The sequence below is a fragment of the Rhinoderma darwinii genome, chromosome 1 (assembly GCF_050947455.1).
Source record: "Rhinoderma darwinii isolate aRhiDar2 chromosome 1, aRhiDar2.hap1, whole genome shotgun sequence".
NCBI classification, from domain to species: Eukaryota; Metazoa; Chordata; class Amphibia; order Anura; family Rhinodermatidae; genus Rhinoderma; species Rhinoderma darwinii.
Genome location: NC_134687.1, coordinates 89,466,701 through 89,488,398, shown reverse-complemented (window position 1 = coordinate 89,488,398; position 21,698 = coordinate 89,466,701). Strand labels below are relative to the sequence as shown.

Sequence of the window (21,698 nt, the reverse complement as noted above, 5' to 3'; positions counted from 1 at the left end):
CCAGCCGTCATCGGCGAGACGGACAGGTCGTGAGGCCAATCAGAATGGCCTAATTCACATCTGTGTTGGAAGCTCTGTTAGGGGCCTCCGTAGCAGATTCCGCCGAAAATACCGGAAACAATAGCGATGTATGCTGCGCTATTGTTTCGGATAAAACCACAGACACCCCAACGAAACCCATTAAAGTCAATGGGTTCCGTTGGGCATCGGTTGTCTTTTGCACTTCCACCATTTACGTTGTTCTGCTCCCCTGACGGAGCTGGACAACGCAATGCCGAATGCAGATGTGAACAGGGCCTTACCTGGTTACTAGCGATCATTCACCTACTTTTGAAAGTAGGTGAATAACCGCCAATAACTCCTAATGCCGGGACTCCTTTGTATCTGAAGGAATCCCCACTATTATTTTTTTTTTTTGTGGCGCACAAGCCCATGATGCATCAAAATTCTGGCGCATATCAGGTGATCGTGCGCTTCTTACAAGCCTCAGTAAACTAAGCAGTGACAGCTCTAAGCTCTCATTGGTTAGTTTACATCACGTGGTGCCCGGCACCTCAGTTCATTGTCATACTTTTAAAAGTAGGCCAATGACCCAGGGATAACCTGGGACCATGTGATGTAAACTAACCAATGAGAGCTTAGAGCGGTCACTGCTTTGTAAACTGTCACGGACCCAGGAAGGTAAGTATAATAATTGTTTTGCTTTTTTAAATGTTACTAATGTTGTTTTTTTGTGTTTTTTTATAGGTTAGGTCATTGGACTAAGTCGGATTCAAGGACTACTTCGATGACAGCCTTTTTTATTTTCAATAAAATATTTAACGAAGTTGGTGTGCGGGGGTTTTATTTCAATAAAAAAAAAAAATTTAAACTTTATTACTACCACCTTAGTAATGGCCGCTGACTGACAGCGTCCGTTACTAAGGCGGGGCTTAATGTTAGCCAGTGAAAAGGCTGACACTAAGGGTGGATTCACACGAACGTGTATTGTGTCCGTGCGGGCTGCGTGGTTTTCACGCGCCACGCACAGACCAATACAAGTCTATGGGGCAGTACAGACAGTCCGTGCTTTTTGCGCGCTTGTCCGCTGCGCAAAAAGCGCAACATGGTCAATATCTCCGCGTATCACGCACCCATTGAAGTCAATGGGTGCGTGAAAACCACGCAGGTCGCACTTCCGTGCGAACTGCCTGTTTCGCGCACCAGCTGTCAAAAGGATGAATGTAAACAGAAAAGCACCACGTGCTTTTCTGTTTACAAACATCCAAATGGAGTGTCTTTGAGATGAGCGAACCCGGACAAACCGAACCGAACTTCACCGGGTTCGGCCGAACTCGTTTTGGCCGAACCCCGCAAAAAAATTTCCGGTACGCGACGTCAGGAGATAGTCACTGTCCAGGGTGCTGAAAGAGTTAAACTGTTTCAGCACCCTGGACAGTGACTTCCGGTCCCAATATACATGAACGTGTAAAAAAAAAAAGACGTTCTGACTTACCGATAACTCCCGGCTTCTTCCTCCAGTCTGACCTCCTGGGATGACAATTCAGTCCAAGTGACAGCTCCAGCCAATCACAGGCCAAGCACAGGCTGCAGCGGTCACATGGACTGCCGCGTCATCCAGGGAGGTGGGGCCAGATGTCAAGAGAGGCGCGTCACCAAGGCAACGGCCGGGAGGGAAGTTCTCGGTAAGTACGAACTTTTTCTTTTTTTTTAACAGGTTTCTCGATATTGTGATCGGCATTCACTGTCGAGGGTGCTGAAAGAGTTAACTGCCGATCAGTTAACTCTTTCAGCACCCTGGACAGTGACTGACGTCGACTAGACTCATCTCTATGATGGCGGCTGCGCGAAAATCACGCAGCCGCGCATCATACACGGATGACACACGGAGCGGTCAAGTGGTTTTTGCGCGCGCAAAACGGCGCGTTTTTTGCGCGCGCAAAAACGCGTTCGTCTGAATAAGCCCTAACCCTCATTATTGCTCCGGCACCCACCGCCGTAGGCTAGTACTTTTAGGCTGGGAAAGGGCAGAAACCGTGGCCCTTCCCACCTTGGTAATGCTGCCTGCTGCTGCTATGTTGTATCTGGCTGGTTATGAAAAATGAGGGGGACCACACATCATTTAAAAAAAACAAAAAAACAACCTGGGGTCCCCCCCAATTTTCATAACTAGCCAGATACGACACAGCAGCAGCAGGCTAGCATTACCAGGGTGTGAAGTCACACTGTTTCTGGCCCTTCCCAGCCTAGTAATACCAGCCTGCGGCCACCCCAGTTCCCAACCTGCACTTCAGTTGGTCGGGTACTGGATCGTACCCGGCACACCTGATGGCGGTGGGTACCGGGGTAATAATGGGGGTTAGTGTTAGCCTTTTCACCGGCTAACATTAGGACCCGCCTTAGAAATGGACGCTGTGAATCAGCCAGCAGCTATTAATAAGGCGGTAGTAATAAAGTTTAAAAAAAGACAAAGACAGAAAAATAATTTTATTGAAATAAAAAAAAAAAAACACAACCCTCGTTAACCATTTTATTGAGAGTAAAAAAACGCCGTCATCGAAGTAGTCCTCAAATCCGATGTAGTCCAACGACCGAAACGGTAAAAAAAACACAAAAAAAAATTTGTAACATAGAAAAGCAAAGCAATTCTTATACTTACCTTTCCTGGGTCCGGGAGCCGCAAGGTCAGGGAGCTGGGCCCTATATCTAATCCTATCACGTGGGATACTATCTGCTGAGCCACTGTATCTAATCCTATCCATAGGGTGGTAGTGCTGTAGATATGCTGTCTCCCATATAGAATTGTATATATGTATGTATATATATATATATATATATATATATATATATACACACACACACACACACACACACACACACACACACACACACACACACACACACATTTTTTTTAGGGGGGGTGGCATATATATTGGGGCTATTGCCCCTGCCCTTTTAAGCCCTTAGCGGTCCCTGGCTGCTAGCGCTGCATCGTTTTGTCACTTAGGAGACCCAGCGACGCAACTGAAGGCTGTGGGCCTTCGGCCATGAAGGGAAGTGGGAGGGGGGCGCCCATAAGGGACTTTTGCATCGGGCCCATGAGCCGTTAGCTACACCCCTGGTTATAGTGGTTCTAACTGTAACACATGGCCTCCAGTGATATCTTTCCGTCCACCTCTATGCTGATGTAAATTTAGCAGCATGGCTAGAGGTTATCTAAAGGGAACCCCCTGACAGGGAATTGTGACAAGCTCCAGGCTAATGGTACTATAGGGAGATGAACACATGAGAGCTCCGGCTTCTTCCTCCTCATTGTACTTCCTCGTCATACGTGCGCTACACAGCATCCTGCACGCAGGCTCTCGCTCCCTTCCCCCTCTCTCCATTCCTCAGACAGGAACACACAGCCTACGTGCCGGCTCACAGCATCCCGCATGTCAGCCAAGCAGCCCCAGCCGCAGATTACGTGACCACAACACAACGACTGAAGGGAGGAAGGCCACCGCATCCCAGCCCACCAATGAACGGTCGCCTAAGGCCGGACTCTGACAGCACTGTCCAATCAGAACCTGTGGGGGCGTGGAATGCAGATGCTACCGCTCCATGTGCTTGTTGTTTGAGTACGTGCCGGAGGGCGGGGCTTATGTGAGATCTGGAATTAGAATAGCAGAGCGGCGATTGTAGTCTCAGAACGCTGTGTGGAAGCTGGAGGACGGGCCTGTGCGCCGTGTGTCATTGTCACCGGACTGACCACTACTACACTACAGTATGCTGCTGCTGCAGGAGGAGGTAAGTGCTGCCCGCGGCTGACAGCTTCCTTAGGGTATGTTCACACGCACTAATTACGGACGTAATTCGGGCGTTTTTGCCCCGAATTACGTCCGAAAATAGCGCCTCAATAGCGCTGACAAACATCTGCCCATTGAAAGCAATGGGCAGAAGTTTGTCTGTTCATACGAGGCGTAATTTACGCGCAGACGCCCGTGTCAAAGAAGTGACCTGTCACTTCTTTGGTCGTAATTGGAGCCGTTAATTCATTGACTCCAATGAATAGCAGCGCCAATTATGTCCGTAATGGACGCGGCGTTCAAGCGCCTGCACATGCCGTTACGGCTGAAATTACGGGGATGTTTTCAGGCGGAAACATCCCCGTAATTTCAGCCGTTACGGACGCTTTCGTGTGAACATAACCTTATTATGTGTGAAGGAAACATGTCGTTGGTTGCCCGGCTAACTGAACATTCCTGTCAGTTTTACAGCTCGAGCCAGCTGATGGAGTCCGGCAGTGCAGTGAATTCTCCTGGAGATGCCCTAGGGCAGACACCCGCACACCTGGCGGCACATGGGGGACAAGCGTTTTTCCTTCTTTGGCAGCTGCAGACAGGAGTGGACATTAACCAGCAGGTATCTCACATTCCTACTGTTGACGTTTGTCCAAACGCCCAACAGACTCCAAGTCAATAGAGTATGTCAGGCTTTGCCGGTAAGGCCCTGTTCACATCTGCGTCCTTCACAAATAATGTAGTTCTTGCCAGATAAAATAGTCCAGCAGGCTACTATGTCGTCTAGCAAAATGACCAAAATCCAACAGAACCCCTAGCAGAAAAACGGGACACAGAGCACATATCGGACACCGCGGTCACAGCGCCATTGTAAGGGACGCCATAACATGCACATATTTCTGTCTGACCTGGCAGTGACTCATTGTAAAAGCAATTTGACACCCAAGGTGCCCATTTGGCTCATAGCGTGGAGATCTTGACATTTTCCATAGACTTCAGTGGCGCCTCATATTCTAAGATTTTAGTGGAAAGGCTCCCTGGTGTGGGTCCCATTACCGGCATATTCACCAATGTCAGAAAATATCACATGTACACAAGCGTTTTTTAATTTCACCAGTTCTCCCTTAGGCTATGTTCACACGGGGTATTTTGCCGAGTTTTTTGACGCGGAAACCGCGTCGCAAAACTCGGCAGAAACGGCCCGAGAACGCCTCCCATTGATTTCAATGGGAGGCGTCGGCGTCTTTTTCCCGCGAGCAGTAAAACTGCCTCGCGGGAAAAAGAAGCGACATGCCCTATCTTCGGGCGCTTCCGCCTCTGACCTCCTATTGACTTCAATGGGAGGCAGGAGAAAGCGTATTTCTCGCTGTTTTATGCCCGCGGCGCTCAATGGCCGCGAGCGAAAAACGGCGCGATAATTGCCGCGAAAATCGGCGTGCAGGGAGAGGAATATCTGCCTCAAAGTTCCAAACGGAATTTTGAGGCAGATATTCCTCCCCCAAAATACTCAGTGTGAACATAGCCTTAATGTGAATTCCAAAAAACCGAGACCTCTTTGGGTTACTGAACTTTGTTTGACAAACACTATTCTAGAGAACTAGATCAATAGGGTTAAAGTATAGCACATGTAGGGCCACAGGTTGAAAAGTTCTACAAGGAAATGGACTACGCTATTGCGTCCGGCAAAACGACGGGTCCGGTGTACAACAGAGATAAACGGAAACCACGGGCACCGGCTCAGCCACCATTGAAATCAATGGTGATGGAAAAGGGAACCTCTGGTTTCCGCCCGTGTCTGCTCAGGGTCCCGTTCTGACGGAAAGCTCAGAAGGAATGTCAGAACGGGACCCCAACGCAGATGTGAACAGAGCCTTATAAATTATCTGCTACTCATTTTGGGGGCATTTGCCAGCTTGCCAATATCTTCTGTCAAGATTCAAGTGTGACATGCCGGCCCTGTATACTGCTGTAGAGCGTTAGCTTTGTTTAGTGCAGGATCAGTTGGCCAGACTGCTCTCCGTGGAAGAGACGTGCCCATAGAGTGCTATGTATGTTTCCACTCCATGCAGGGAGTGTATGTATGGAAGAGACATGCCCATAGAGTGCTATGTATGGAAGAGACATGCCCATAGAATGCTATGTATGGAAGAGACGTGCCCATAGAATGCTATGTATGGAAGAGACGTGCCCATAGAGTGCTATGTATGGAAGAGACGTGCCCATAGAGTGCTATGTATGTATCCGGTCCATGCAGGGAGTGTATATATGGAAGAGACGTACCCATAGAGCGCTGTGTTTCCGGTCCATGCAGAGAGTGCTATGTATGGACGAGACATGCCCATAGAGTGCTATGTATGGAAGAGACGTGCCCATAGAGCGCTATGTATGTTCCCACTCCATGCAGGGAGTGTATGTATGGAAGAGACGTGCCCATAGAATGCTATGTATGGAAGAGACGTGCCCATAGAGTGCTATGTATGGAAGAGACGTTCCCATAGAGTGCTATGTATGTATCCGGTTCATGCAGGGAGTGTATATATGGAAGAGACGTACCCATAGAGCGCTATGTGTTTCCGGTCCATGCAGAGAGTGCTATGTATGGAAGAGACGTGCCCATAGAGTGCTATGTATGGAAGAGACGTGCCCATAGAGTGCTATGTATGGAAGAGACGTGCCCATAGAGCGCTATGTATGGAAGAGACGTGCCCATAGAGCGCTATGTATGGAAGAGACGTGCCCATAGAGCGCTATGTATGGAAGAGACGTGCCCATAGAGCGCTATGTATGTTTCCGGTCCATGCAGGGAGTGTATGTATGGAAGAGACGTGCCCATAGAGTGCTATGTATGGAAGAGACGTGCCCATAGAGTGCTATGTATGGAAGAGACGTGCCCATAGAGTGCTATGTATGGAAGAGACGTGCCCATAGAGTGCTATGTATGGAAGAGACGTGCCCATAGAGTGCTATGTATGGAAGAGACGTGCCCATAGAGCGCTATATATGTTTCCATCCATGCAGGGGGTGTATATAAGCAATGTTTCTGCAGCCTAAAATATCTGCTTTTCCTCTATGTGGCGTTCCACATGAGCTCAGCAGTAGAAGAGTTTAACCTGTTATTTCTTTGACTGTTTTTCCCTTTTGTCACTTTTTTTTTTTTTCTCCTAGGACTTATTTGGAGAAACTCTGCTCCACAAGGCGGCACGCTCTGGGAGTTTGGAATGCCTCAGCGTGCTCGTCGCCCATGATGCGAGACTTGAGTAAGTCTATGTATTGTCTGATCAGTTCATGGTTTATCTTAGACTTTGTAGCCTATGGTCTGAATGAGGATTATTCTGATTATTTTTATATTACTCTGCAGTGTTTGTAATAAGGAAGGCCTCACAGCTGAAGCTCTGGCATTCTCTAGTGGTTTTGAGGATTGTGCAAAATATCTGGCAACTGTAAAACACACACAAGACATATTCTCCAGAGCACGTTCTTCAATGCAGGCTCTGAAGGAGACCACAGCCGGTACCAAGAGAGGACAACGCAACTTATCTTCTCCTGGAAAGAGGAGACGGTCAGATGGTGAGCATTCACGATTTCCATGTAAAACATTGCAGAAGTTCTAGATATCCAAATATCAAAAAGGTATAAAGTGAATACCTTTTTCATGAAGGGTCATCTGTTCCTGTATCACTGTGGACGCTGAATACCCACTGGAAAGATTCTCTTGTCCCCTATATTGTGACCAAACTTCCCAAATACTAAGAAATAGTACATAGGCTCTGAATTCCGATGACATCACTTCAGCCATATAATAAACGGGATTTACTTTTAGGCTACGTTCCTAAGCAGATCTTCTGTCTGGGTTTGCAGATGGAAAATCTACAGTAGCAGCAAAGTGGATGAGGTTTGAAAAAAATAAAGCACATTACCCGCTTCAGAAACGTTCTGTGCAGAAATTGAGCTGCGGTGTGGGATTTGTCAATTTCTGCTGCAGAAAGCGCATGGATTTATTTTGCAGGCAAGTCCAGAGATGTCTTAAAATAATCAATCAACTCTACTCACGTGCGCTGGTCTGTATAGACCCGGCCTCCAGCAGCCATGTCTTCTCCACAAGTCATCACTGGAGGCCAGGTGTACAGAGACTGGTGGGGGATCAGGGAAGGGGAGTATAGCGTGTGATTATTTTACTTTATGACACTATTTTTTCAGGGAGAGCAGTTAAGGCTTTCTATGGGTTTGCGTAAATTTTCTGTAGCAAATCTGTGTGTGAACGTAGTCTAAGGCCTTATTTACACGAGCATGGTTCACGTCCGTGATAAGCGTGTGAAAATCGCACGGACCTATGTTAGTCAATGGTGCCGTTCAGACATTCCATGATTTTCACGCAGCGTGTGGCCGCTGCGTAAAACTCACGACATGTCCTATACTTGGGCGTTTAAAGAGCATCCACGCACCCATTGGTCAATGGGTGCGTGAACATCGCGCACAGCACACGGAAGCCCTTCCGTGTGCCGCGTGTGATTCGCGCAACAGTAGATCAAGACATGAAGGGAAAAATAAAACCACCGCCTTCATTTCTTTTTCTAAACCGCGTGTCATAAGCATGGCACATGCGTGAAAGTCACGCAGCCACGCACAAAACACTTAAGACACACGGAACTGCAACCCGCAAAATACGCTCGTGTGAATTTCACCTAAAAGAATGGACAAGTTCTGTTGCTGGATACACACCCCCTCCCCTCAAATCAAAGTTTTAAGAGGTCTTCACCACGGTGTGGGACGGCAGCAGTGATTTTTGCCGTTTATCATGTTATGACTGACATATCTCCACAACAGCAGAGAACTCACAAATAATTTATTCGGCTTAATGTCTCAGAAAAAAATGGGATCCAAAAAAATAATAATTTGACTATTTAAATCTGCATGAATAGTAGACCGCAAAAAATATTCACATAATTCTAAAGAATTTCAGCATTCGTCTTCATTCAATGTGGGAATGAAATGTAGTTTTATAAAGGTTTAATGTCTAGATTAAATAGTTATTGATAATGTGTGTTTTCATCCTGAAATAAAGATTATGGGGGATCTATACAGTGACCCCCGCCCCTTCTATAGTGAACCCAGTAGCAGAACCAGGCGAGTCATAATTATTATTATTATTTTTTAACAGGCTTCTTGTAGATGGACACAAGAAGATTTCCATCTGTCCTTGGCTGTAATATGCCTCTAGGAGGCGCTCTAACCTACTGGCTCACATTAAGCTGGACTACACCATTGCCTCTCTGCTGGAAGGAAGAGGTTCTTATGGGATAGTCGTTGTACTTCACTTTTCTTTTATAGATCTATACATTGTATGGTGTTTTTTAATAAAAAATAAATACATTAAGCTTGTTTTGTTCCTAATTTCTGAAGCAACAAAAAAAACCTAAATTCATTACAAATAATCCCAGACACCAAAATGCCCTACACAAATTAAAAATAACATGGCTAACATTGCTCAGGACGTGTCATTTACTGGTTAAGATTTCTGCTTGATGTCACTGAATGGGAGCCTTGTTTACTTCCAGAGGAAGTAAATCTGTCCTGGTCATGTGGTGATTACACATTATGCACCACAGGAAACAGCTCTAAAACTATACGGTAAGGGCTTGTTCACATGCTGCGCAAAAAAAGTCTGAAAATACGGAGCGGTTTTCAAGGGAAAACAGCCTGTGATTTTCAGGTGTTTTTGTAGCTAAAAATTAAGCTTCTTAGTTTGGAGCTTCTTTTGGCCCTGTTCATACAGTTTTTTGCAGGCAGAAAATTCTGCCTCAAAATTCAGTTTGGAATTTTGAGGCAGATTTTGATCTGCCTGCACGCAGTTTGCCACGTTTTTCGCTCGCGCCCATTGAGTAACACGGGCAAAAACGCAGCGAAATATACGCTTTCTCTGCCTCCCATTGAGGTCAATGGGAGGTCAGAGGCATAAACACCCGAATATAGGGCATGTCGCTTCTTTTTACCGCTCGCTGTAAAAAAATGCATCCGCCTACCACTGAAATCAATGGGAGGCATTTTCTGGCCATTTTTTGGCGCGTTTTCCGACGCGGTTTCAGTGTCAAAAAATTCTGTGTAAACAGGGCCTTCCAGGCTTCTTTTCAGGCCTCAAGAAGTGACATGCTACTTCTTTTTACGGAGCGTCTTTTTATGCTCCGTTTTTTAAAACAGGCGTAAAAAGATGCCCGGCCTGAACTAAATGCTTTTTCCATTGATTTCAATGGCCAGATGTCTGTAGGCGTTCACGCCCCAAAATACGCCTGAAACCATTGCGAGTGCACATACCCTAACATGCACCTGTGATTACTGCCTGGCCAGGACAGATTTCCATCCTCTAGAAGTAAACAAAGGCTCCTTATACCACCTTTTGGTTGGCTTAGTTTATCACGCAGTTGCAAATAAAAAATGTTGATCCAACTTATTTTAAAATAACCTTTCTATTAACCATTACTAAAAGCCTACAGGTCGTTGAGGTAAACACAGATTGTAGTAAGCATCTGCAGTCCAGAAATCGGCTCCTTTCCATCCACACCATCCCTAAAGCAAAAGAAATGATCAACATTGGTACCTTCATTATAGCATGCTATAGACAAAATATCACACCGCAAAACAAAGGCATTTACATGTAAAGAGGAACGATCCACTCTGAGAAAAACCAAACGTGACAGCAGATCAAATACATAACATTAGGACGACTGTGGACTTACCGCAGTATTAGGCCGGATTCACACGAGAGTGTGCGTTTTGCGTGCGCAAAAGGTCCATAACCGCTCCGTGTGTCAGCAGCATATGATGCGTGATTTTCGCGCAGCCGCCATCATTATGACACACTGTATTTTGTAACCAGAAAAGCACATGGTGCTTTTCGGTTTTCATTCATAGTTTTGACTACTGTAGCGTACATCACGCGCGGGACACGGAAGTGCGTCCGTGTGCCGTGCGCGGTTTTCACGCACACATTGACTTTAATGGGTGCGTGATGCGTGAAAAACGAGCAAATATAGGACATGTCGTGAGTTTTGCACAGCGGACATACGCTGCATGAAACTCAGACAGTCTGAACGGGCCCATTGACTAACGTAGGTCCGTGCGACGCGTGTGAAAATCACTCGCGTAGCACGGACGTATTATACGTTTGTCTGAATAAGCCCTTACAGGACATGGGTTTTCACTGTCATTTCAGCAGAGTGGGGTCCAAATCAGGCGAGAATCGTGAGAGTGACTGCACAGCTTATTAAGATCAAAAGTACGAGGAATTTTTTTTTTGAAATTTATAAAAAAATAAAACAAAAGACCCTCATACAACCCCGTTGTAGTCCTACCGATGCGATCCTCTCTTCGGAGTGCAGCCCGGCCTCCTGGGATGACATTTCATTCCATGTGACTGCTGCAGACAATCAAAGACTGCAGGGGTCACATGCCTACTGCGTCATCCCCGGCTGGGCTACCCTCAGAAGAGAGGGACACGTCGCCATGACTACGGCCAGGGTAAGTGTACATTTTTTTTGCAGGTTTTCCGCAGCAGACATGCTGCCCGAAAAACTCAACACAATTTGGTGCGGTTTTTCGGTTAGAATTCCCTGCGGCAACCAGGGCGGATACGCTGTGTAGTTTTAAGCAGCATATGCGCCTAGTATGTCTTTACCCTAGAGAGGTTTTCCCCATCTTGGACATTTATGGCATATCCACATGACATGCCATGCCATAAACATCCGATAGATGCGGATACTACTTCTGGGGCTAGAACCTCTCTAGAAAGGGGCTTCTGAAAAACTTTCAATCTTGCTTGACTCCCACTGCTTCCCAGTCCCTTCCCGATGTGGTCAGGAGTTACAGAAACAGCTGAGCTACTGTTCCCGTAACTTACATAGACATCAATAGGAGTTATGGAAGCCGCGTACAACGGCGAACTACGCTGTTTCCATAGCTCCCAAGTTTCGGAAACAGGATGGATATGCCATAAATGTCCAGGATGGAAAAGCCGCTTTAAGTTCTCACTTTCTTAGGCCCCATTCACATCACGTTATTGCCCTACATTTACTGTGTACGTTGGGAAAGCTCCCAACGTACACGATAAACATTCATAGGGCTCTATTATCCTGATGGAGACAAAAGGAGTGTCCTTTTTGTTTTTTAAAGATGGAATAGAATAGTAGACTACACTATTCTATCCTGAGGGATCCACCAACATGGGAGCCTCTAGGTGACTGATGCCCCTGTATGGCATCAGTCACAGGTATACGTTTAAACATATACCTCGGGGAGCTCCCGACATCAGTGTCCATATATGAAGAGATGTCAGGGGCTTTTCCAGAGCCGGAATCCCTGGCTAGAGCATTGCCAACGCTCTGGCCGGGGACTCCAGCTTTTCAAACCTCCAGACATCACTGTCCATATATGGATAGTGATGTCGGGGGCAATGTAGGAGTCACAGAGCGCTAATAGATGCTCTGCCTCGGGACTTTAGCCCTAGGAAAGCTCCTGACATCACTTCAGAAGTTTTCCCAGGGACAGTCCCTGGTTGATGTATCCCACTGTATTCCATACAGTGCGATATGTTTGGGCCTCTTGTAGGAGGTATACTTTGGGAAAACTCCTGATGTATATATCTCCGACGGAAGGCAAAAACGTGATGCGAATGGGGCTTTAGTGTGCACATACAAAACGTGGCAGAGCCGTGGTATTTGATGCAGGGCCAAGAAGCGGTCGGCAAAACCTTGCATGTAAAGCACCCAACAAGTAAGCGACTGCTGCTGGGTTTGCACAGAGGAGCACAAGCTTTCTCAGTTAAAGTCATAAAAGTATTGATTATTCCGAGCAGCATTGTTGACCAATATTTAGACAGTTAAGAGGTAAGGCAAGATGAGGAAGCCGTTCCAGAATCCACTTTCAAAGAACTCAAAAGAAGTTTATATTTTGGAATAGAAACTACATAATGATACATCTTGGGCCATACCTTTTCTACAATGGTTTGTAGATCTTCAGCCCCTTTGTAATGTGGATCTAAAATCAAGAATTTAATTTCTCCTGTCGTTTCACTCCAGTTTACTCCGAGAATTGTATGTGCCAGATCACCTCCCCCTAAAAACAAAGTAAGAATGTTTTTGAAAGGTTTTCATTATACAATAGGGAAAGGTTGGGGGATGTTAAACTAAGAAGAACAACATTTCATAAGCTAATCCGTTATTTCTAGCTCTCAAAAAGATAACATTTTAAATCAGGAATAACTGCTCAAATGTTGCCTTTTTTTGTGACGGAGATTAACCCCAAAAACCTAAATGCATAGCAATGGGCAGACTTGCTAGTAGCTTAACCCCTTAAAGTGGTTTTCCTCTTTATTTAAAAAATTGGCCAATGCAGTATGGATGCAAAAAGAATAAGCCATTACTTACCCCTCAGATCCTCGTCGTTCCAGCGCCGCCGCTCCGCTCCCCAGCTGTGTATTGACATAACTGCAGTGATAGTGCCCGTATACTCACGCGATCGCTGCAGCCAAGAACTGGCCTCAGCGATCCTGTGCCGTATACCCACTGAGAACAGTGATCGGCTGCAGCGATCACGTGGGTATATGGGCATGTTATCGCTGCAGCTTTCTCAATGCACGGAGGCGGGGAGCAACGGAAGCGCTGGAACGACGGGGATCCATGAGTTGAGCAATGTTTTTTCTTTTGCATCCCTCCTACTGTGGCCAATTTTTTAAACTACTTAGAAAACCCCTTTAGGATGCGAAAACTTTTTTCATCGTTAGAAATTCCAAGAACCATAACTTTAATTTTTAAATCGACATAGCCAAAGCCATACGAAGGGGGCTTGTTTTTGTGGGATGAGTTGTATTTTTAATGGCACAATTTTGGAGTAATTTTCTACCCCCCCCCCACCCCCCAAGAAAAAAAAAAGAAAATAAGTAATCCGGCCATTGGTTTTTGGGTCTTGTCTTTACGTTGTTCACCGTGCCATATGAATGACACAATGACTTTATCCTGCTGGTCAGTACGATTAAAGAGAGATCAAATTTATATAGGTTTTTGTTTTTTTTAATGATTTTCGACTTTTGCACAATAAAAACACAATTTAAAAAATGTATGCTTTTGTCTTGCCGCATCCCAAGTCCCGTAACATTTTTAGTTTTTCGCCGAATATTTTTGCGGAACGAGTTGTACTTTAAGTGTCAACATTTTGTGGTACATGTAATGTATTGTGTAACTTTTAAAACAAATTTTTTTATGAGGGTGTTGGAAAAATACAGCAATTCTGACATTGTTTTTTCGATTTTGTTTTAAGGACGTTCACCGTCTGTTTTAAATGACATGTTAACTTTATTCTGCGGGTCAGTAGGATTATGGCGATACCAAATATATATTAAGGTTTTGTTACTTTTGCACAATAAAAACAAGATTTTTGTACTCACTGTAAAATCTATTTCTCATTGAATTTATTTAGGAACACAGAAGCAGGACCAGGACCTAAAACAAACAAAAATAAGATGGCACAATCTGTATCCAAGAATTCAACTAGAAATAGATTTTATGGTGAGTGCAAAAATCTTGTCTTCTTGTTGATATCTTTAGAGGACAAAGCACCATGGGACTTCCTAACGCAATCCCAGGGGATAGGAAGAAAAAAGTAAAACTACAGCCATGCGACCCTCCTAAAAAACAGCTGCCTGCAACATTCTACAACCCAGACTGGCATCAGCAGAAGCTCAAAAATTAATTTGGTAAAATTTAGTGAAGGTGTGCACAGAAGCCCAGGTAGCAGCTTTGAAGACATGAGCAACTGAAGCTTGATGTCTGACCACCCAGTAGGCACAAACAGTCCTTGTGAAATGGGCAGTAACCCAAAGGGGAAGAACTTTACCCTTGGAACGATCGGTTTCCAAAAATCAGACTTCTATCCAAACATGCAACGACTGCCTTGGATGCTGCCAAACCCTTGTGCAGCCCTTCAGGAATAACAAATTGATGAGGCCTGCGTACCTGGCCCGGGTGGGATCATCAGGTGCCACCAGAATTGCTGGAACACCTTCCCTCGAGTATCCTAAGCAAGACTGAAGGTGGATGGCAGAGATACAGGAGAAAGAACTGTTACCACAGAGTGACCAGAGTGTTAACAGGGATGGCCTTTGGTCCTGTGCCTTTTAACATCGCAACTCCTGAAAGAGTTTGTCCAGGTAAGTGACAGCGACTCCCCTGGCATGGAGAAGCGCAATCCAAATCGCCAGGACCTTGGTGAAGATCCGAGGAGATGCGAGTCCAAAAGGCTGGGCGACAAATTGGAAATGTAGAGAACCCACCCCAAAACAATGGAAACGCTGGTGGGATCCTGCAACGGTGATATGGAGGCTTGCGTCGCAAATGTCGAAGGAAGACAGGAATTCCTGTTCCAGAGATGCGACAACTGAAGGATTACATGCAAAATATCTGAATACGAACAAAGCGGTTCAGCCTCCTCAAGTGCAGTATTGGACGAAGAGATCGGTCCATTTCAGGGACTGTGACACATTCCGAATGAGGAACTGGGACAATAACTATCTGTTGTAGAAGGGAACAAACCGCCTGGGAACATAGCCTTAGGGTGCTTCTTCCTGAGTAGAGGAGATGGGGGGGGGTCATCCTTTACATGAAAGATGTCCCTGACAGGACGTATTAACGTCTGCATGGCAGCTGTCAATTGTGATTCTTATTCTGACTTTGAATCAGTCAGAGGATACATGGGAGAAGGGACTGGTTCCATATAGGAAGCGACATCACCATTGGAGACTAATTCGAGACCCCTGGAAAGAGTCTGACAAGGAATGGTACCTGTATCTGGCACTTCTACGGCTCTTATGGATTCTACCTCAAGAGGTAGACTGAGTATTGTCCAAAGGAGGGGGAAGGAGGGCCCCTAATGTCTTCCGCTATTTCGGAAGGCAAACGCTCCAGAGACTGAACGATGGACTGGGATTGGGCTTTAGCAAAAGAAAATCGCCAATTCTAGGGGCGCCACATCCTGAGACGGGGGGTCCTGGATTGCAAGCACTGAAGGCAGGACGGGGTAGACTGGCTGCATGAAAATCTTACATTAGAACAGCCACAGGTATAGTATGTAGCCATGCCCACCTGTATAGGCTGCTTGGTAGAAGATGACAGAAGGGAGGAAGGAAGAGAAGAAAACAAACCGCAATGGAGGGAAAAAAGTAAACCCCTGGGGAAAATGCAAAAAAATAGACCAAAGAAGGAGGATGGTTCCAATAGACAAACTGAAAGCAGAAATCAAGTCCTCAGTTTGTTTAAAGAGGACTGTGATCTCCTGGATCAGGCACCATTTTCAAACATCTGCACCGCCCCTGAACCCGGTGCTAGGAAAATCATCATCCCAAACAATCTAGGACGCGGAGGAGATAGGTCAAAACCCAACATGTGACAGGCAGGGGCAGAGCAAAAAAAAAAGGAGAGACTGCAGCCTAGGCCTTTAAAAAGCCAAGGACTAAATTTGGAAGCCAAGTCGCAGCGCCAGCGAAGACATGTGGCCAAAAAATGGTGCAAACGCGGCATCTTTAAAAATAGGGTCTCCAAATGGGAAATAACCTACTCACCCTCCGGAGTTTTCGGGTGTACGCAGGGTCACCTCATCGGTAACCTCACACGTATAATGGGGTTACTGGCACTCCGCCTGCAGAAAAAAAATATAGGTGACCAGCAAGAGGGTGAAAGAGAGCAGAGGGGAATGACTAGGCTGTGAATAGGCGGATACCCCACCATAAAACTAAAACAGAAAATAGCAGCAGACCTTGTTATCAGGTCACGTCTGCCTCCTATGGACACTAGGCTACAAACTGAATTAGCTAGTGTCTATGGGAAGGGTATATTGCCTCCCTGGGCGAAGCCAAACCTTTTCTACCTCGTGTCACCATATTCTGAGAGCCATGACTTTATTTTGTCACCGGAGCTGTAGGACTGCTTGTTATTTGCGTGACGAGTTGACGTTTTCATTGGTACCATTTTGAGATGCATACAATATTTTTTTCTCTTTTAATTTTTTTTTGTGAGAAGGAATAAGCAAAAAGTCTGTCATTTTAGTGTTGTTTATTTTTACGCCTTTCGTTGTACGGGTTAACCCTTTCACGACCAAGGACGAAAATGCACGTCCTGGTCGGCTGCTAAATCCCGCACCAGGACGTGCATTTTCGTCCGCATTTCAAACTGTCACTCTGTGTAAACACAGAGTGACAGACGCACGCTGACAGCTGTCCTAGACAGCCGAGACATCAGTCTCGCCGGACAGCGGACCATCGCCGCTGCTTTCGGCAGTTAACCCCTTAAGTGCGGCGACGGATTGCCGTCGCCGCATTTAAGTGGTTTGAAGCACATCGGCAGCCCCCACGAAGTGATCGTGGGGGCTACCGATGCTTGTCACGGCAATCGGAGGTCAGATAATGACCTCCGGGTTGCCATGTACGGAAGCCTCGGAGGAAAAGCCTCCGGCCGTTCCTCCTCTGCTTCCTGTCAGTGTGACAGTCACGTCACAGTGACAGTTAGAGTGTGTAGTGTAATGTACTCTAGCAGCGATCAAAGCTGCAAGACTAAGTGTCCCCTAGTGGGACAAGTAAAAAAAAGTAATAAAAATGTTTCAAAAAAAGTGTAAAAATAAAAGTTATAAGTTCTATAAACACTAAATGCTTTTTTTCCTATAAAAAGTCTTTTATTATAGAGAAAAAATGAACACGTTAAAAAAGTACACATATTTTGTATCACCGCGTTCGTAACGACCCCAACTATAACACTATAATGTTATTTTTCCCGCACGATGAACACCCCGAAAAAAATCAATAAAAAACGACGACAGAATCACAATTTTTTTGGTCCCCACCGCTCCCTAAATAAAGAATAAAAAGTGATCAAAAAGTCGCATGTTCCCAAAAATAGTACCAATAAAAACTTCTATCTGTCCCGCAAAAAACAAGCTCTTACACCGCTTTTTTGACTAAAAAATAAAAAAATTATGGCTCTCTGAATATGGTGACACAGACATTTTTGGGGTTTATAAAGAAGTCATTTTATTGTGCAAACGCTAAAAAAAAGGACCAAACCTATATACATATGGTATCGCCGTAATTGTACCGACCCGCAGAATAAAGTAAAAATGTAATTTATAGCGTACGGTGAGCGCCGCAAAAAGAAAACCTAAAAAAATGGTGTCAGAATTACTGTTTTTTGCTCAGGATTGCAAAAAAATTTAACAAAAAGTGATTAAAAAAAAAAAAAAAAAAAAAAAAAAAAAAAAAAAAATCGCATGTACCCCAAAATGCTACCAATGAAAACTACAGATTGTCCCGCAACAAATAAGCCCTCACACAGCTCCGGTGGTGAAAAAATAAAAAAGTTCTGGCTCTCAGAATATGGCGATGCAAAATGTTCCAAAAGCGGATAAGATCGGGCGCCATTTATCAGTGTGACAGTCACATATCTATGAATTATTATTTATTTACCGCATTATTATACCCTCTTATTATACCCTGATGTACCCCGCACAGATTACATATGCCCCCCACATTATAAACTGAAATACCAGCGAAACCCAAAACAGAAAAACTACCAAGCAAAATTTGCGCTCCAAAAGCAAAATGGCGCTCCCTCCCTTCTGAGCCCTGCAGCGTGCCCATCAGCAGTTTGCGCCCACGCATACGGTGTCGCCATACCCGAGAGAACTCGCTTAACGTTTTATGAGGTATTTGTCTTCTGTGGCACACACTGGGCACAACATATTATGCACTAAAATGGCATATCGGTGGAAAATTGCAATTTTCACTTTGAACCATCCGCAGTGCACTAACCCCTTTGAGCACTATGACTTAATTGCCCGTCATGGTGCGGCGGTTGATGTATGGAGCCGGCTCACGTTCTGAGCCAGCTCCATACGCTGCGGGTGTCGGCTGTGTATTACAGCAGGCCCCCTCGGTACTAACGGACAGGAACAGCGATCGCTCTGTTACAGAAGCCTGTAAGATTAACAATATACTGCAATACATTAGTATTGCAGTGCATTGTACCAGTGATCCAATGATCGCTGGATCAAGTCCCCTAAGGGGATTGATTAATAAAATGTGTAGAAGAATTATAGTTATTAGTAGTGAGAATTTTTTTTTTTAAAGTTAAAAAAACAAAACACCTTTTCGCATTTTTCTTCTAAAGTAATGTAAAAAAATGAACAAAATTGGTATCGCTACGTCCGTAAAAGTCCGAACTATTACAATATACCATTATTTAATTTGCACAGTGCACACCTTAAAAAAATTTAATAATTGAAACCGCCAAAATCGCAGTTTTTTTTTTTTTGTCACCTTCGCTCTAAAAAAAAAAATGTAATACAACTTTTGAATCACTTTTTATGTACCAAAAAATGGTACCAATAAGAACTGCAGCTCCTCCCGCAAGAAATAAGCCCTCACACCGCTCTATTGATGGAAAAATAAAAAAAAGTTATGGCTCTTGGAAAGCGGGGAGGGAAAATCTAAAATAAGAAAGCAAAAACTGGATCAGTCCTGAAAGGGTTAATTCATTTCTAATGAAAAAAACGTATGACCCCATGTGGGGTATTTCCGTACTTGGGAGAAATTGCTTTATAAAAAATGGTTGTTTTTTTCCTTCTTTATCCCTTGTGAAAATGAGAAAATTCAACATTTTAGTGGAAAAAATTTTGATATTAATTTTCGCGCCCTAATTCTAATAAACTCTGCAAAAGACCCGTGGGGTGTAAATGCTCACTATACCCCTAGAAAAATTCCTTGAAGGTTTTTCCAAAATGGGGTCACTTTTGGGGGGTTTCCACTGTTTTGGTCCCTCCAGTGCATTGCAAATGCGACATGGCACCGAAAACCATTCCAGCAAAATCATAAATCCAAATGGCACTCCTTCCCTTCTGAGCCCTGCTGTGGGTCCAAACAGCAGTTTATTACCACATATGGGGTATTGTCGTAATCGAGAGACATTGCTTTACAAATGTTGGGGTGCATTTTCTTCGTTATTCCTTGTAAATAATAAAAATTTCTATGTTGTTTCAGAAAAAAAGTACATTTTAATTTTTACAGACTAATTCCAATATATTTAGCGAAAAACCTGTGTGGTCAAAATGCTAACTATACCCCTAGATAAATACCTTAAGGGGTTTTCGAAAATGGGGTCGTTTATGGGCAGTTTCTATCGTTCTGGCAGCTCAAAGCTTCTCCAAATGTACAGTGGGGCCTAAAACATTTTCAAGCAAAATATGAGTCCTGAAAGCCTCCGGGTGTTCCCTCCCTTTTGGGCCCTGTCGTGTGTCCAAGCAATGCATTAGGGTCACAATGGGGGCATTTTTGGAAACAGGGTGATATATTTTGGGGTGTGTTTCTTCATTCTCATGGTCGCTTTACACAGAAATCGGTCTTCAAAGTGATACTTTTATGAAAAAAGTGTTTTTTTTTCACCTGCTATGCATTAAATTTAGCAAAAAACTGTGGGGTCAAAGTACGCACTACACCCCTAGATAAATACCTTAAGGGGTCTAGTTTTCTAAATGGGGTCGTTTATGGGGAGATTCTATCGCTCTGGTAGCTCAAAACCTCTCCAAATATACAGTGGGGCCTAAAACATTTTCAAGCAAAATATGAGTCCTGAAAGCCTCCGGGTGCTCCCTCCCTTTCGTCCCTGTCGTGTGTCCAAGCAATGCATTAGGATCACAATGGGGGCATTTTTGAAAACAGGAGAAACAGGGTGATATATTTTGGGGTGTGTTTCTTCATTCTCATGGTAACTTTACACAGAAATCGGTCTTCAAAGTGATACTTTTATGAAAAAAGTGAAATTATATTTTTTACGCCTGCTTTGCATGAATTCTTACAAAAAAACTGTGGGTGTCAAAATACTTACAACACCCCTTAATAAATACCTTAAGGGGTGTAGTTTTCAAAATGGGGTCACTTGTGGGGGTTTCCACCATTCTGACACCTATGAGCCTCTGAAAACCTGGCTTGGTGCAGGAAAACAAAATGTACTTCAAAATGTATAAAATGATTACTAAATTTGTAAGTCTTCCAAATTGCTCCAAAAAAAAAATTTTTTTTCAAAAGTGCTGCCAAAATAGAGTAAAGAGATGGAAATATATATTTAATTAAAAAAATTGTGCAGTATGTATGTACATATGTGACATATTGCAGTTAAAAATAGGGAAAAATGATAATTTTTACAAAATTTCTTCAATTTCTCTATTTTTTAATTAATTTCCGCAAATCGTATCAGTCTACTTTTACCACTAAAATAAAGTACAACATGTGACGAAAAAACAATGTCAGAATTACTTGGATATTCAAAACTTTCACAGAGTTATTCTCTGATAAAGTCAGACATACCAGATTTGACATATCTGGCTTGGTCATTAAGGTACAAAGAGGCCCGGTCATTAAGGAGTTAAATGAGGAGATAATATTATAGTATGGGTCAAATCATATGCGGTGATACCAATTATGTGTATCTATTTTTTTCTTCATAAGTTTTGAAATAATAAAAGCATTTTTATTAGGGGGAAAAAGTGTTTGTTTATTTCTTTATTTTCTTTTCAAATATTTGTAAACGTTTTAACCATTTTGGACTTGACCGCTGCATCTAATGGGTTAAACAGTAGGGATCAGAGTTATCTCCGATTCCGTCCGTTATAGCAAAGAGTTGGCAGTATAATACAGTCTCTACCTGTGCTTGTGCCATCAATTACGTCAATTTGTGGTAACTATTAGTTCCCAATAACCTAATAGTATGTCATAGGGCAGAAAGGTGTTAAAGGGAAACGTCTCAACTTTTTTCACTTTATACTTTAAAAAAACTAAAAAATTATTAGAAAAAGTTATAGTATATATATTTTTTTCTGTTTATGCCATTTTGC

General features: G+C 44.0%; 2 protein-coding genes across 3 annotated transcripts in view; one reads left to right on the top strand and one right to left on the bottom strand.

The window, feature by feature from the left end:
* The first annotated feature begins 3,610 nt into the window (after positions 1-3,610).
* On the top strand, positions 3,611-9,147 carry ANKRD37 (ankyrin repeat domain 37). 2 transcript variants are annotated; one of them, XM_075860182.1, is made up of 5 exons: positions 3,611-3,789; positions 4,252-4,404; positions 6,948-7,039; positions 7,141-7,349; positions 7,641-8,157. In XM_075860182.1, exons 1-5 carry the CDS (start codon positions 3,769-3,771, stop codon positions 7,940-7,942), a joined length of 777 nt encoding a protein of 258 aa, XP_075716297.1. In that variant the 5' UTR covers positions 3,611-3,768; the 3' UTR covers positions 7,943-8,157. The 2 variants fall into 2 exon arrangements, with proteins under 2 accessions (XP_075716297.1, XP_075716298.1); XM_075860183.1 differs by lacking the exon at positions 7,641-8,157 and adding an exon at positions 8,941-9,147 and having other exon boundaries at positions 3,625-3,789.
* A 373-nt stretch (positions 9,148-9,520) lies between these two features.
* UFSP2 (UFM1 specific peptidase 2) overlaps positions 9,521-21,698 on the bottom strand; it is a 49,543-nt gene continuing 37,365 nt past the window's right edge. Inside the window, exons 11-12 of the mRNA XM_075860179.1 lie at positions 12,763-12,887; positions 9,521-10,343 (exon numbers count right to left, since the gene is read on the bottom strand). Of these exons, the coding sequence (XP_075716294.1) occupies positions 10,257-10,343; positions 12,763-12,887 (212 nt within the window). The 3' untranslated portion in view covers positions 9,521-10,256. The remainder of the gene's footprint in view (positions 10,344-12,762; positions 12,888-21,698) is intronic.

Bases quoted from the DNA above. Each gene is read 5' to 3' on its own strand.
- ANKRD37 (XM_075860182.1), top strand. From the start codon at position 3,769: ATGCTGCTGCTGCAGGAGGAG. The intron at 7,040-7,140 runs GTAAGTCTATGT...ATTACTCTGCAG, and splicing joins GCCCATGATGCGAGACTTGA to TGTTTGTAATAAGGAAGGCC. The intron at 7,350-7,640 runs GTGAGCATTCAC...CTGGGTTTGCAG, and splicing joins AAAGAGGAGACGGTCAGATG to ATGGAAAATCTACAGTAGCA.